We start from the raw sequence: 16554 nt of genomic DNA, 5'->3' as shown, positions 1-16554 counted from the left end.
CCTCTTTCAATTCCTCTCCTACCCAGCCTCTACTAATTGCTATTTCTACGATACGGTGCACGATATGACCTCTTTCACTTCCTCTCCTGTATCACTTGATCTCTCACTCTAACTACATCTGAGAGGCTCAATTATTGAAAGAGCACACCAATGCAAAACAATCCAAATACAGCAACCGAATGATTCCCATTTTTGCAGAGAGGTGCGAGATGGGCCCCGTGCACCTACTGGCTTGCCTATTTGCATTGGATACCCTCACAGTGGCCGAGCTTATGAGTAGCTGAAAGATTTCTGCAGTTTGAGTCTGCTTATTGTGAAATCAGACATTCAGTGAGCCAGTGATGCAACACGTTCCTTTAAAATAAAAAAAAACAACAAAAAAGAACCTTAATGTGCCAAGACTGCTATATATACACAGGCATGCACAAGAGGATGTGCACTCATCAGAAAGAATATGACAAAGATGGGCTCGAGATCACAAGCTGTGTCTGTCTCACCATCGGTACTACTCCTTCAGTTCCTCGTGCTACTGCTGGCCCTGCTGTCTGCTGATGCATCCTCAAGCCAAGTAAACTCTGTTTTCCTGTTGCTCTTCCTCTGAAGCTTCATGTATCTCTCTGTCTCTCCATGAACGAAGGAGCTTTGCCACTGATGCTGTTTCTTGAAAAACCCAGACGACGATCTACGTTGTGTACATGGGTGAGAGGAAGGACGATGATCCTTCCGTGGTCATGGCATCGCACCACGCCGCGCTGACCTCCATTCTTGGGAGGTACTTTCCCTTACTAGTAATAAAATCACCCATCTAGCTCATTCAAGGTGACAATGACTCTGCACACGTACATTTATATAAATATATGTAAGCTGGCTTTCAGCTAGCTCACCTTGATTTTGCCATTCATGTCATCATTGGAGCAGCAAGGATGAAGCACGCAAGTCCATAGTCTACAGCTATAAGCACGGATTCTCCGGTTTCGCGGCGAAGCTTACCGAGCCCCAAGCGGAGGAGCTTAAGAGTGTGTAGTCTCACCGAGCCAACAAAATTCCATGAATATTGCAATAATGTTCTTGTTCGCAAGTAGTATTCGAGGTATGAACTGATCAAATTAAGTAACGAGTTTGTTTGCAACATATAATGTCTCACTAGAACACCATGGAGTTGTGAGCGTGAAGCCAAACACTTACCACCAAGTGCACACGACTCGGAGTTGGGATTTTCTTGGCATCAGCTACGGCCAACAGCCATCGTCATTGTCGTCGTCGTCGCGGCTCCTTAGGAAGGCCAAGTACGGCGAGGATGTCATCGTCGGCGTCATAGACACAGGTTCTGATTTTGATAATTTGACTCATTCGATAGGCTTCAAAATTTGGTGACATGCTGCGCAACGCAGGCATCTGGCCGGAATCACGGAGCTTCGACGACACCGGGTATGGCCCTGTGCCGAAGCGGTGGAAAGGCGTGTGCGAGACCGGCCAGGCGTTCAACGCGAGCAACTGCAACCGGAAGGTCATCGGCGCGCGGTGGTACGCCGGGGACGCCACCGAGGAGGACCTCAAGGGAGAGTACAGGTCGGCGCGGGACGCCAACGGCCACGGCACGCACACCGCGTCGACGGTGGCCGGCTCGCCGGTGCGGGACGCGAGCCACGCCGGCAGCGGCCTGGCCGCCGGCCTGGTGCGCGGCGGGGCGCCGCGCGCGCGGCTCGCGATCTACAAGTCGTGCCACGCCGTCGGCCTCGACGCGCGCTGCGGCGACGCGTCGGTCCTCGCGGCCCTCGACGACGCCATCGGGGACGGCGTCGACGTGCTGTCCCTGTCGCTGGGAGGCGTCAATGAGAAACCCGAGACGCTGCACGCCGTGGCGGCCGGGATCACCGTGGTGTTCGCTGCGGGGAACGAAGGCCCCGTGCAGCAGACCGTCAAGAACGCCCTGCCGTGGGTCATCACGGTGGCCGCCGCCACCGTGGATCGCTCCTTCCCAACCGTCATCACACTCGGCGACGGACAGAAGATGGTGGTTCGTACGCCTACCATTAACCATCTACCAAGCACTCAGTCGTTATCATGACGTTTTTTTTTTGTTTTCTTTCATTCACTGTATATATTTATTTGTTATTATATATGCGATTTTCTTATGATTTCCGTGATGGGGAAAAAATTAATCCTGAGTCATTTGCAGGGTCAATCATTGTACTACCACAACCGCTCAGCGGCATCCAAGAGCAACAACGGCTTTACTTCGCTCCATTTCGCGGCTACTGGGTAACACATGCACTTTGGCTTTCGTAAATTATGTTATTATTATGCCACAAAAGAATACATATATATAATCTAAGCAAGGAACGGGTGAGACTTTATTAGGAAAAAAAATGGTACTGGAGTCATATTTTTGTGGTGAAAATGATTTTCTCATGAATTTTTATTAGAGATTAGAAAATGAATTTTATTTTTGGAATATTTAAATCTAGCTTTAAAATAATCTTGATGGTCGATATGATATCTGGTTTTGAGTTGAAGTGCTAAAATTGGACTCCAGTGACATATCCAGAAAAGCCAAAAGTCTAATAATTTAGAATTAAGAGAATTTTTTTTATGATGATGAGTAGATTATAACATACAAAATTGATGATCGGATGCTTTTCTTTTTACTTTTGAGAGAGTTTCTACTTTTTTTATTTTTTAACTCTCTCGAGAGAATTATGGTGGAGGCCCTAAAAAGAATTATCTTAGTAGTAATAGTAAGTTGTAGTTGCACTATTTTTTTGGGTGAGCAGGAGGGGTTTTTGGCCCACCACTATAGTAATTTTAATCGCGACAGGCAGAGTAACCACCTCGGATCAAAGATCATAGTTAATCAATTAAGTGTAACGGTTGCGCGCTTTAGGGCAACCGCCTCGGTTAATCTATTAATCGCGGCGATTGTCTTATAGTGACCACCTCGGTTAACTTTTTAACCGAGACATTTGCTGGGCTGGCAGCCCGACCTGAATTAACCGAGGCGCTGCCCGCCTCCGAGGGCCAAAACAAAAGGCCATGGTAAAGGTTTTATGTAGTAGTAGTCCCTACTTAATATGGCACTAAATTAAATGTCAAAGACTCTTAATTATATTTTATGTCCCTCCGTTTTAAATTATAATGTGTTCTATTTTTCTAGATACATAATATATAACTTGTATCTTTCTACATAACAAAAATGATGTACTACTACATAGTACATAGAGAGAATGAAAATTAAATAACACATTCTCTCCGGCATCAGGTGCGACAGGAAGAACCTGGGGTCTGGAAACATCACCGGGAAAATCATTGTATGCTTTGCACCGGCAATCCCGTCCACCTATTCTCCAGGGGCGGAGTTTGTCAAGGCCACACAAGCCGCCATTGCCGGCGGGGCGAAGGGCATAATCTTCGAGCAGTACAGCACCGACATCCTCGACTACCAGCTGTACTGCCAAGGCCACATGCCCTGCGTCGTGGTGGACAAAGAAACCATATTCAGGATCATCCAAAGTAACAACAGGTACGTCTAATTCACTCTTCTTCAGTTATTAGTCCTCCAATGATGGCCTCTCCTGTTCCGGCCTCTTCTCATGATACCCTCCCCTGTGTTCCTGTCTGTGTAACTTTTGCCAGTGTGGTAGCCAAGATATCTCCGGCGGCGACGGTGGTCGGAGCACAGGTTGCCTCACCGAGAGTCGCCACGTTCTCCTCCAGGGGCCCGAGTGCACAGTTCCCTGGTATACTCAAGGTGATATGCGTATATACCTTCTCTTGATTGGGTGATGCATTGACGATCTTTGTCCTGAATGAAATGATAGCATCTTTGGCTTCTCTGTTTGTGTTTGGATGACAGCCCGACATAGCTGCCCCTGGAGTGAGCATCTTGGCAGCCAAGGGTGACTCGTACGAGCTCATGTCCGGGACATCCATGGCATGCCCTCATGTCTCCGCGATCGTTGCCTTGCTCAAGTCGGTTCACCTGGACTGGTCGCCTGCCATGATCAAGTCCGCCATCGTTACCACAGGTAATTATTGATTGATTCAACCAAGAAACCTCTTATCCCCACACTAACCAGTAGCAGCCTATTACTACCACTTTATACATGTCCCCTTCAGCATCGGTGACGGATCGATTCGGCCTGCCAATCCAAGCCAACTCAGTGCAAAGAAAACCGGCCGACCCCTTCGACTTCGGCAGCGGCCACATACAGCCAGACAGGGCCATGGATCCTGGCCTGGTATACGACATCAAACCAGACGACTACAACAACGACGACCTCGACATTGAACAGCTCAACCTGCCATCCATCGCCGTGCCTGACCTCAAGGAGTCCGTCACGCTCACACGCACGGTGACCAACGTCGGGCCGGCGAAGGCGACGTACCGGGCGGTGGTGGAGGCGCCGGCGGGGGTGAAGATGAGCGTGGAGCCTCCGGTGATCGCCTTCCAGAAAGGTGGCCCTAGGAACACGACATTTAAGGTGACGTTCATGGCGAAGCAGAGAGTGCAGGGCGGCTACGCGTTTGGGAGCCTGACATGGTTGGACGATGGCAAGCACTCGGTGAGGATCCCTATCGCCGTTCGGACCGTCGTAAGGGACTTCGTTGCTGATGCATCTTAATTGATGATCGAGTTCGTTCTGGACAGGATGCATGGTACGCGCATGCATGTGTTCCGCGTTGTTGATTCACCCTTTCGATTTCCTTGTCTCACTTTGCCTTTAATTTGGTTTACTGTCCGCCAGCCATTCGTGTTCTTGTAATAAAAGAAAGGACGACGTGGAAACACTTCAATAATACCACCCCTATTCCAAGTCAGTTCTATATGTAACATTTGCCTGGGAAAAACACGATTTGATGACCAACAATAATATATATGCGCACAAGTTGGATGGATGATACAGATGGAGTTTATCTAGGGCCAGGCAATTTTCTCCCCAAACCGAACCAAACTGAATTTTATAGAACTTTGGCCATTGCATTCGGTTTCAAATTTCACATGGAACCAAAGTACTGTAAAAATGAGAAAACCAAACTATCAGCAAACCCTAGTGTTCCCTCTTCCCTGGACCCTTGTCCCACTCCCACCTGACCCAACCCACTCGTCCACTCCCACATTTACTCGCTAAACCCTAACCCTACCTGCGGTGACTGGCCGCCGATGACGGTGTGCAAGGGGTGATGCGGCAAGAGCAGGAGCTAAAGCCGACCTAGAAGCACCAGAGCAGCGTGGATCAAGTGAGCTCCAGCAGACCATGGAGCAGTGCGGTGAAGACTTGGAGCATAGTACGTGCACTATATCTGTTCACGTGGCACCGCACCGAGCCAGACTCTAGGAGAGGCCACGCTGAGCCGGTGCATCTGCATCTGGCCGCCTGGTGTTAGCTAATTGTTGCGATATCTCATCATGTAATCTTTGTCATAGTTAGAGTCCAGAGTCAGTTAGGATAGCACGTGGCTGTGATCGGAGGCATGCTCGATCACGCCTGGCCTGGAGTCCGTGTCTGGTCTATTCACGCCGTGGCGCGCACGGCGCATGTGGCGCGTCCCGCGGTGAAACGGTGGCGCGCACCTGCTCGTGACGGCGTGGGAGTCTTGTAATCTTGAGACTATAAATAGAAGTATCAAGGGACCGATTGGGCTGCGATTTTGGCAGCAATCATATTCTTGGCTTTCCAGTTTTACTTATCTCGTTTGAATCTACTCGGATCTCGCCGCGGTCACCACGCCGTCGTCCGACGTCGTCGAGCTGGGACGTTCCCAGGTGATCCTGCTCCAACAAGTGGTATCAGAGCCAAGGAGGAGACGCTCGCCGGTGGTGAGAAGGAGTAGAGGAAGCCTGCTGGTGTGATCCATCAGGGAGGAGCGAAGGAAAGTTGTGCTGTTGCCGGAATCAGCCGCCATGGGTGAAACTAGCAAGGAACAGGATATGATGGAGTGGGCCTTCAACCAAGCCTCGGGAAATCTCACGTGGCCGATGTTGACTCGCACCAATTATCAAGGCTGGGCGTCACACATCCAGTGCAATCTCGAGGGGTTGTATCTTTGGGACGCGATCGTTGATGACAAGGCTGAACGACGCCGAGATCGGTTGGCGCTGGGAGCTATGCTTCGAGGGGTGCCACAAGAGATGCATTCTATGCTCTTGAACAAGAAGACGGCGAAGGAAGCCTGGGCTGCCATCAAAACCATGCGCCTCGGCGCGGATCGTGTCAAGGAGGTAAACGCCCAAAAGCTGCTGGCTGAATTCGAGGCGATCACGTTCAAACCGGGCGAGACGATTGATGATTTTGCTATAAGAATCACCAAGCTCGTCACTGATCTGCGCGGCCTCGGGGAGGAGAGTGTCACCGATGCACGGGTGGTGAAGAAATTCCTACGTGTGGTGCCACCTCGTTACAGCCAAGTGGCAGTGGCCATCGAGATGTTTAAAGAGCTGAAGACTCTGACCATGGAAGAGTTAATCGGCCACCTGCGCGCGGCCGAGGAGAGGTTTGAGCCTGCATTGGAGCAGGTGACAGAGAAAACCTCCAAGCTTCTTCTTACGGAGGAGGAGTGGGCCGAAAGGAACAAGGCTCGGATGGTGTCTGAATCGTCGTCATCTGTCACGAAGGGCAGTGGAGGCGGTGGACATTATGTCAAGAAGGACAAGCACTGGAAGAAGAAGAACAATGGTGGCGGAGACGGACGTGACCCTGACACGGGTGCGCCACGCCGAAAAGGAAAGTGTCGCAAGTGTGGTGTTTATGGCCACTGGGGCAAGGAGTGCAAGAACAAACCTCAAAAGGATCGTCATGAGGTTGCACATCATGCTAACACCGACGGTGACAATGGAGCGCTGCTGGTTGCCCAAGTCTGTAACGTGGTCCGATCCACGGGAGTGTCGACGCAGCAGGTGTTCTTGAACCAAGAACGCGTGTACCCATCATCTTATGACGTGGGCGCGTGGGTTCTTGACACCGGGGCCACGAACCATATGACAGGGTGCCGTGAAGCCTTGGCATCACTGGATGAGACAGTAAGGGGAGCGGTGCGGTTTGGAGATGGGTCGAAGGTGGAGATTTGCGGGATCGGTGCAGTCGCGATCGCCGGCAAGAATCAAGACCATCGTGTGCTCACAGAAGTGTACTACATACCGTCGCTCCGCTGTAACATTGTGAGCCTTGGCCAGCTGGAGGAGGCTGGCTGTCGTGTCGAGATGGACCATGGCGTGATGAAGGTGTTCGAGCGCGTCAACGGGAACTTAAACGTTCTGATCAGGGCGGAGAGGATGAGGAGGTTGTACATCATGCAAGTCAACTTAACAACTCCGGTGTGCCTGACAGCGAAGATGGATGACCAGGCGTGGCTATGGCATGCACGCTACGGACACCTGAACTTCAGATCACTTCGTGATTTGGGTCGAAAAGAGATGGTGGAGGGAATTCCACTGATCCAGCACGGCGAACAAGTGTGCGACGGCTGCGCACTTGGGAAACATCACCGAGCCCCGTTTCCACGCGCATCGGCATACAGGGCGTCCACGGGCCTGGAGCTGGTGCACGGCGACCTGTGTGGACCTATAACCCCGGCAACTCCTGGTGGTAAGCTGTATTTCTTGTTAATCGTCGATGATTACAGTCGTTTCATGTGGATCGAACTGTTAAGGACGAAGGATGAAGCTTTTGCACACTTCAAGAAAATTAAAACAGCAGCAGAGTCTGAATCTGGCAAGCGCCTGAAAGCATTCAGAACTGACAGGGGGGTGAGTTCAACTCAGGTGTCTTCACGGTGTATTGCAATGAGCAAGGCGTGAAGCGCAACACGACGGCTCCCTGGACACCGCAACAGAATGGCGTCGTTGAGCGCCGAAACCAATCAGTCGTGGAGATGGCACGGTGCATGATGAAGAGTATGCAGGTCCCCGGGAGATTTTGGGGAGAAGCAATGTCTGTGGCGGTTTATCTGTTAAACAGGGCACCGACGAAAAGCTTGGAGGGCAAGACACCCTATGAAGCGTGGTACGGAAGGAAACCGGGTGTGAGACATCTGAGAACATTCGGATGTTTGGCTTATGCGAAGAAGCTCGGACCAGGGGTGTCGAAATTGTCAGACAGATCGACTCCTGGTGTTTTCCTTGGGTATGAAGTAGGTTCAAAAGCCTACAGAATTTTTGATCCAGTTAAACAGAAGTTGATCATCTCTCGTGATGTCATTTTTGATGAAAGAAAGGGCTGGAATTGGGGGGAGAAAGGAACAGCTGAAACTGCGGGCGGGCCTGCTGAAGCTGAAACGGAACCGAGTTTCAGTGTGTTTTACCCTGATGAAGAACAGGCTACTGTAGCGCATCCGACAACAGGCGTTGATGGGGATTTTTCTGAAAACCCCGAAGCTGCAGTTGAGCCGGCGGAACATTCTGAGCCGGGGTCACCTGTTCATTCAATTCCACCCCACGGAGGACATGGCGATGCATCACCACACACTCCGGGATAGTCTATCAGCGGATCAAATCAAGAAAACATAATCCAGTGGGCAACTCCTCCTACTGGTGGCGAAGTGGATTCAGAAGGGGTGCCTCAGAGGTACAGAACAATACCTGACCTGCTGGAGTCGACCGAACCATATCAGCTCGAGTACAGCGGGGTGTGCCTAGTAGCAGCTGAGGAGCCATGCACAGTTGATCAAGCTTTGTCAGAGCTCTGTTGGAGGAATGCCATGAAAGCTGAGATGCAGGCAGTTGAGGCAAACAAGACCTGGGAGGTCAGTGATCTTCCGAGGAACCACAAGGCAATCGGCCTTAAGTGGGTTTTCAAAGTGAAAAAGGATCCTGAAGGCAATGTGGTTAAACACAAAGCAAGACTCGTGGCTAAAGGTTATGCTCAAGTTCAAGGAGTGGACTTCGATGAGGTCTTTGCACCAGTTGCTCGAATTGAGACAGTCAGAGTGCTACTGGCACTAGCAGCTCAGGGAGGTTGGCAAGTGCACCACATGGATGTAAAAAGTGCTTTTCTTAATGGAGACTTGTCTGAAACTGTGTTTGTCAAGCAGCCTCCCGGTTTCATAGTCGGCAACAGTGACAAGGTGTTAAGGCTGAAGAAAGCGTTGTATGGCCTGAGGCAGGCTCCAAGAGCCTGGAATGCCAAGCTTGATAAAGAGCTCTTAGCCCTCGGTTTTGTGAAAAGCAACATGGATCATGCTGTATACAAGAGAAACAGCAAGACTTCTCCACTCATTGTAGGGGTTTATGTTGACGATTTGATTATCTCGGGGCCAAACGTGCAAGATATTGTGCAATTCAAAGCTGAGATGAAAAATAAGTTCAGCATGAGCGATCTCGGTCTCCTAAGCTACTATCTGGGAATAGAGGTGAAGCAAGGAGATGCTGGGATTGTAATCAGTCAAGGTTCTTATGCAGTAAAAATCCTTGAGACTGCAGGGATGGTGACCTGCAATGCTTGTGACACGCCGATGGAACCAAGGCTGAAGCTCTACAAGACCAAGGAGGGGGAGGTGGTTGAACCGACAACTTACAGGAGCATTATTGGGAGCCTACGTTACATTGTTAACACTAGACCGGACTTAGCTTTTTCGGTCGGCATGGTGAGCAGGTACATGGAAGCCCCGGGAAAAGCTCACTGGGCAGCTGTCAAGCGCATACTAAGATACTTGAAGGGCACTATAGGCTACGGCTGCAAGTATGGCAAGGGGACTGCACTGTCGCCAATATTGCTGGGTTACAGTGACAGTGATTTTGCAGGAGGCGTGGAGGATCGCAAGAGCACTACGGGTGTTGTGTTCTTCCTCGGTGGTAGTCTGGTGACCTGGGCTTCGCAGAAGCAGAAGATTGTTGCGCTGTCTTCGTGCGAAGCTGAATATGTTGCAGCGGCTGCAGCGGCCTGTCAAGGTGTTTGGCTGAGTCGTTTGATAGCTGACATACTGGGGACAAAGGCGGCGTCAGTGAAGTTGCTAATGGACAATATGTCTGCAATAGCGTTGAGCAAGAACCCTGTGCATCACGATCGCAGCAAGCATATTGATACGGAGTATCATTTCATTCGTGAGTGCATAGAGGAGGGCAAAGTGGAGGTGGAGCATGTTGGAACAGCGGATCAGCTTGCGGATCTTCACAAAGTCACTCGGCCGGGTCAGGTTCGTGGAGCTCAGGAGCGCTCTTGGCGTCGTTGAGGTGCAACAACTTAGGGGGAGAATTGTTAGCTAATTGTTGCGATATCTCATCATGTAATCTTTGTCATAGTTAGAGTCCAGAGTCAGTTAGGATAGCAGGAGGCTGTGATCGGAGGCATGCTCGATCACGCCTGGCCTGGAGTCCGTGTCTGGTCTATTCACGCCGTGGCGCGCACGGCGCATGTGGCGCGTCCCGCGGTGAAACGGTGGCGCGCACCTGCTCGTGACGGCGTGGGAGTCTTGTAATCTTGAGACTATAAATAGAAGTATCAAGGGACCGATTGGGCTGCGATTTTGGCAGCAATCATATTCTTGGCTTTCCAGTTTTACTTATCTCGTTTGAATCTACTCGGATCTCGCCGCGGTCACCACGCCGTCGTCCGACGTCGTCGAGCTGGGACGTTCCCAGGTGATCCTGCTCCAACACCTGGCACTGTGGTAGTCTAGTACATGGATCTCACGGATTTGTCCCCTTTTTGCAGAGATTGTTCTGTTGTGCTATGTCCAGTTTAGTTTTCACAAAAAAAAATGAAGTAGACAACTGAGAATGGGGTGCAGGAGCCCCAACTGCCGGCGCTCGAGGTAATAATAGGTAGAAGGAACCACCACCAACATTGCTGCCGGGGGTGGAGGGTGGTGTCGATGCCGCTTGCTGTAGGGCGAGATGGAAGGCTGTGGCAGCCAAATATCCGCAACAGCCCCTGAGCTAGGCCACGATGAGGGATGAACAACACCCACCATGAACAAACTCCTTCCTACGCCAAAGCACGGCAGGCAGTCCAGCGAGCAGATGAGGCGGCGCGCACCCGGGGAACCCTAGCCATGTTGGGGGAAGGCGTGTGTTCTCTGGTGTCACCAAGGGGGTAGAGGGTGAAAATGAATTTTTACCTTTGTAACTAGTGGCAGGTGGGTAATTTTAGTGAATTGGGAGACACATTGAACAATGGCCGTTGGATTTGGTGAAGTAAGGAGACGGAATGAGTTCAAGATGATCTGGTGTGTATGTTTTTAGGATGTATCTCTGAGTGCATTTTTTGGTGTGGCCCAAGTAAATGTCATCTATATGTGGAGGTGACAATTCGGGGTAGCTGTAGAGTAATTGTAATAGATCACACGGCTTCTGAAGTGTCATGGAGGGATGGGCTTCCGAAGGTATCAAGTTGTTTAATTTGGCGATGCTTGAAAAACAGGGATGGCAATGCAACTGATGACATCGCCAGATACACTATGCCTCCAGATTGCTTAAAGGAAAATATTTTCCGAATGGAGACTTCATGGCAGCGAGGAACTAATGAAATTCATCCCACACCTGGCATGCTATTTTAGATGGCCGTAAGTCAGGATGCAGGCGGGGCGGGTCGTTACCGCTACCCACCAGCCTGCCCCGCAGAATCATGGTTTGCGTGGTCACCGTGTGCCCCAGCTGCAAGTTGTTTGTGGCCTAAACATTGTTCACCCGCAAAGTCCACTGGACATTGTTTGTAGTCCGTAAAGAACCCACAAAACCCGCAAGAAAGGCCTCTCCTTGCTTATCCCTATCGCAACCACCGGTGTTGTCGGTGTCGCCCTCCTATATGCTTCTCCTTGTGCTTGCGCTATGTCCTGCAGATGAAATTGCGGGCCTTGCAGCCATGGCAGGCGCTGGAGACATGGCCGAAGTGGAGGAAGAGTAGTAGGCAGGAGAGGATAAGAACAACATGGCAGATACTGCCATCCTAGTGCTTGCTGCTTGCTTCTGCAGGATGCAGACGCCTAATCAGGGCTGCGGTTTTTTCATTTGGCGATTTGGTTTCAACTTCTATGGAGATGAGGCTAACTGCGGCCGACAACCAAAGCATTATTATAGACGTAGTTATGCACCTTGGGGGTCTCTATGGGACTTACGTTTGCTGCCACAAAGCCCACAAAACTTTGTTACTCATGTAATTTAGTTTGCGGACAGCCACAAAACCCGCAGGCATTTGCTTGCGGCGAGCTTTGTGGGTTTGCGGTTGGCCACAACCCGCCCCGCCTGCATCGTGAGCCGTAAGGCTCTGCAGTGCAGTCTTAACCGCTGAATTGGTGATGGTGAAAGTACCAATGTTTTGGAGGATCGATGGATATGGAGTGCTATGGGTGGCAAGCCGATCTGTCTAAAACCATGTGCCTCGAGAATCCGTGTCAGTGATGAGCTCATTGTAGCAGATGGAAGAAGATGGGATGAGGCAACGCTAGACGAGAACCTTTTGTTCATGGATGCTATGGTTGTCAAATGTATCCCGTTGGGTAGGAGACAAGATGAATTTGGGGCATGCATGGTCGGGCGAACGACATGGACTATACTCTGTCCGATCAGCCTACAGCATGTTGGCCAAATTAGATATGCAAGAAAGGGATGATGGCGCGGGCCGGGCTGCTCACTCACCGGCCAGCAATGACTTAGCTAGCTAAAATTATTTTAGCTACTCTTAGATGACTAATAGGACTAAATTATTTTAGCACCTTTTAGTCAATGTGTTTGGTACTTTAGCTACTAAAGTGACTAAAATTTAGCTAGCTATAATTTAGCAAGGGGAACCAAACAGGGCCTAAAGTGCCTCCAAAGGTGAGAGTGTTTGGGTGGCGAGTATCTCATGATTTCATATTTTAATCCATGTTGTGAGAACCTTCACCGTCGACACTTGGAACCATTTGGAACTTGTTACTTCTGCGGCACGAAGATATATAAATCCACATTCCTGCTCTTACACAGTGCACTACAGCAGGCATCTTTTGGGATATGCTGAAATCCCTAACGTCGTCAAGCACTCAAGCTCCAGCGTCTCCACCCGGAGACTTGGACAAGAGATCTCCTAGCTAGATAATTTCTATTGCCTATAGGTGGACCGAGGAATAATCCTATGACGACATGGGAAAACACCCCTTGATCATTGTCTGGCGATTAACTGGGCACTAGAGAGACTTGCTTACACAGAATAATGATCAAGGGGCTCTAGGTGGAAGTGGCGTCAGCGACAACACAAGGCCACTGTCAACACGATGGAGTCCTCTGGCTCTAGGTATGCTGAAGATCAACTCCAATGGCGCCTTCCTGCAGGATCACGGTACTGGAGCATGGAGCAGCCAGGGCTGTGGTCTGTGATAGCAGCGGCAACTTCTCTGCAACATCAACCCGGTGGCTGAGCCCTGTGGGCTTGGCATTGATAGCTGAAGTGGACGCGATTCAAGATGACTTGTGTCTCATTCCACAAGGAACCATGGAACTATAGATGTCCAACGGGCCCGCCTGATCTAGCTTGGCATGGGCCTGTGCCAGGCACGGCCCGATACAGGTCAGGCTAGCACAGCACAACGTGCCTCCTGGGCCGTTAGGGCCACGGGCCTACAAGGAACCATGGAACTATAGATGTCCAATAGGCCGGGCCGATACAGGTCAGGCTGGCACAGCATGGCGTGCCTCTCGGGCCGTGCCTGTTAGGGCCACGGGCCTAGCCAACGGCCCAGACATAGCCTGTCGGGCCGCTTTTCATACCGGGCTGGTTCAAAAAGCATGCCATGACCAATGGGCCAGGCCATCTCGAGGCCCACAGAATGTCAACATAGAGAGATGGGGGAAGGGGAGGCAGGTCAGCTACGCGACCTCCTCGGGGTCGAGCACGCCGCAGCCGATGATGACGACACCAAGGATGTGCTGCTGCAGCGCAAGGTTGTGCCTGCGCATGGCTCCAACCTGCTCCTCCTCGTGACTTCTCTTCAGGGTTGCACGCCGCTGTTGAGGTTGCCCCTGGTTGCTTGAGTGCTCGTCCATGGTTGTTTGCTCGGATCTGAGAGGAATCAAAGGAGAGAGAGAAGGGTGCGATCGGGTGGTGCACCAAGCGTGATAGAGAGGAGGGGTGTAGGTGCGGCCGCGTTAGGCATGGTGGAGGGGTGGCCACTAACTGCACTAGGAGCAGCGGGCAATGGAGGTGAGTTCGGCTTGCGACTCGGAGTAGCACACCTCACTCACAGTCATGGTTGCGGGAGATTGGGAATGTGGCGCGGGGGTAAGAGTAGGAAAGCTAGGGTTTTGGTGGAAGGGGGTGGGATGGGCTTTAGCACGCTATTCCTGGTACCGGGCCGCATCGGACCTTTCACTAATTTATGAGCCGTGCCACGCCTGCCCGCGGACCTGAGTAGCGGCCTAGGCATGGCCTGCTGCCTCGTGCGGGCCAGCCCGAGCCTGATGAAATTCGGGCTAGGCCAAATTTAAGGGCCTCGTGTCGGGCTATCGGGCCTCGAGCTGCTTGGACAATTATACGTGGAACACATCATGGGGAAGACTGATGCTCAAGAAGTGGTGGTGCTGTGGAAGAATAGGACCAGGCAATGATCCGAAATTGCAGCAATCCTGAAGGAGATAGAAGAGATAGCTTCGGCCTTCACTTCTTTCAAGTTAATTCATGTAAGACGGGAGGCAAATTTTCTACGCAGCATTTTGCGTCTTCTTCTCGATTCTCATGGCCCCCCTCCCCCCACCCCACCCCAGCTTCCAGTCCAATTGTAATGAACTCACCTAAGTAATGAAGCTTTCCCTTTTGGGCCCAGCTGCAATGTGAGGAGACAGCCAATGACGTACTCTCCACGATGAGCAATAAATTAGAAGTAATTAGTTTAGAGATATCCAATAAAGGATGGAAACATTTTTATTGTTTGAACTAGTGTCATGGTCGATCTATAAGACTATGGCTTTCTCTAATTTTTGTACAAAACTTTGTAATAATGGGCTGTGTACATCCCTGGATGTAGAGGCCGGATATTGTTTAATCCATTATCTAAAAAAAAGTAATGAAGCTTTTGTTCAAAAAAAACATTTATGTTCACTGTGGTCACGTGAGGATGGGGCAAGCGTGGTGGTGCACGCACTGGCACTGCGAGCAGATGGTGGCTATTGTGGAGGGCCACTGTGCGCAGGGCATCCACAGCAATGTGTTGCGCGAGTGCAGTGTGCGGTTAGTGGTGGCAACGGCGGCGGCGGGACAGGAATTCCTCGGGCAGCCGGTGGCGGCGTGGCGGCGCAACCTCGACTACTTGGACCTCGTGCGGCGGGGTGGGGAGGGGGAAAGGTGGAGGTGGTGGAGGGCCAGTGGAAGGCGCCCGCGGAGGTGAGGTTCCCGGCGAAGGCAAGCAGCGCGCGGAGGTCGTCCGGGTGGCACAGCGCCGGATCCGGGTCCGGGTCGGCGGCGGCGCGGGACTGCGGGACGAGCGCCGGAGGCAGGACGAGGAGGAGGAGGAGGAAGAGGAGAGGGACGCGCTTGGGTGCCATGGATTCGGGTTCGGCGGCCGCCGGTGCTCCGCTCGGCCGCCGCTGCCGCGGCGCACGGGCTGGCGGGCACGCGGAGCAGCTGCTGTGGCGCTGGGTGTCGCAGTTGGCCGTGCGGCGGGGTGGGGAGGGGGAAAGGTGGTGTGGGTCCCACGTGTAGGGGGCTGCCAGATTTGAGGGGCTCATACTAAAATTTGGGGGACTTGTAAAATGAGGGCTCAAGTAGGGACTCCATTGGAGTTGATTTTTTGTCAAAACTCCTAAAATTTAAGGTAGAGGTTCAAGTAGGGGCCTTGGAGTTGCTCTTAGTCGACGATGATGCTGCGGGCTGCGGCCGCACCCGCACCCTTCTCCCTTGGTCACGCCATCGTGGCCATGGCGGCTTCCTCCATGGTGGCGCCATGGCCATCCAGGGTTTCCAGTCAGCATCCTGCATCCCTACAGAAGGTAGTCGCGACTTCACCAGTGCCCCTTACTCCATTGGCACGACAGCGGCAGCTTCGTAGACAGGTTGTTACCGTTCCCGACCGACCGAGGGCACATCCTTCTGATGGTCAGGGAAGGGCCGTTCCAGAGTGGCCTGCTCCCTGCTGGGTGCTTCTCCCCGGTGCTTGATTACCTTCCTTTGGAATTGTTGTCTAGACTGATTAATGTCTGATGATTTTAGTCTGTTAGTCTTTGTTGGATTGAGAGGTTATCTTGTTTTATGGATATGGTAACTTCTGAATTTTAGCCTTTGTTAGTGGCTTTTGTTTTTCTGGTAGATAAGAGAAGAGTCAGCAAGCTAGCCAGTCAAACTCACTCAAACCAGTTATTTTGTACTAGCTGTACAATGTGATCTATGCATTTTTTTATGACTAAGTGACCTAATATAATTCTTGCTGTTGCTAATTTGCCAATTAGTGCTGATTTCTGTTGTTGCCCTATGCGAACATGTAGCTTGGAATTTCAGAGAAGTTGAACAATGTTTCTTCTTTTTTATTAATGTGAGTTCTTATTTGCAAATGTTAACTGTATTCAGATTATTAACTACGCCCTATCAATTTGGACAAACCCATGATACATATTCTACAAATTCAGTTTGTGCCGATGCTGTCATCATGACTCATGAG

General features: G+C 51.2%; 1 protein-coding gene across 1 annotated transcript; it reads left to right on the top strand.

The window, feature by feature from the left end:
- On the top strand, window positions 421-4899 carry LOC8062660 (subtilisin-like protease SBT3.5). The gene is made up of 10 exons (XM_002450967.2): window positions 421-568; window positions 675-772; window positions 919-1016; window positions 1148-1324; window positions 1392-2017; window positions 2180-2262; window positions 3260-3520; window positions 3634-3748; window positions 3854-4025; window positions 4117-4899. The coding sequence occupies exons 1-10, from the start codon at window positions 455-457 to the stop codon at window positions 4620-4622; spliced, it is 2250 nt and encodes a 749-aa protein (XP_002451012.1). The 5' UTR covers window positions 421-454; the 3' UTR covers window positions 4623-4899.

This window comes from Sorghum bicolor, chromosome 5 (assembly GCF_000003195.3).
Source record: "Sorghum bicolor cultivar BTx623 chromosome 5, Sorghum_bicolor_NCBIv3, whole genome shotgun sequence".
NCBI lineage: Eukaryota > Viridiplantae > Streptophyta > Magnoliopsida > Poales > Poaceae > Sorghum > Sorghum bicolor.
Note: the sequence above shows the minus strand (reverse complement) of the source record. Positions and strands in the feature narration are given on the sequence as shown.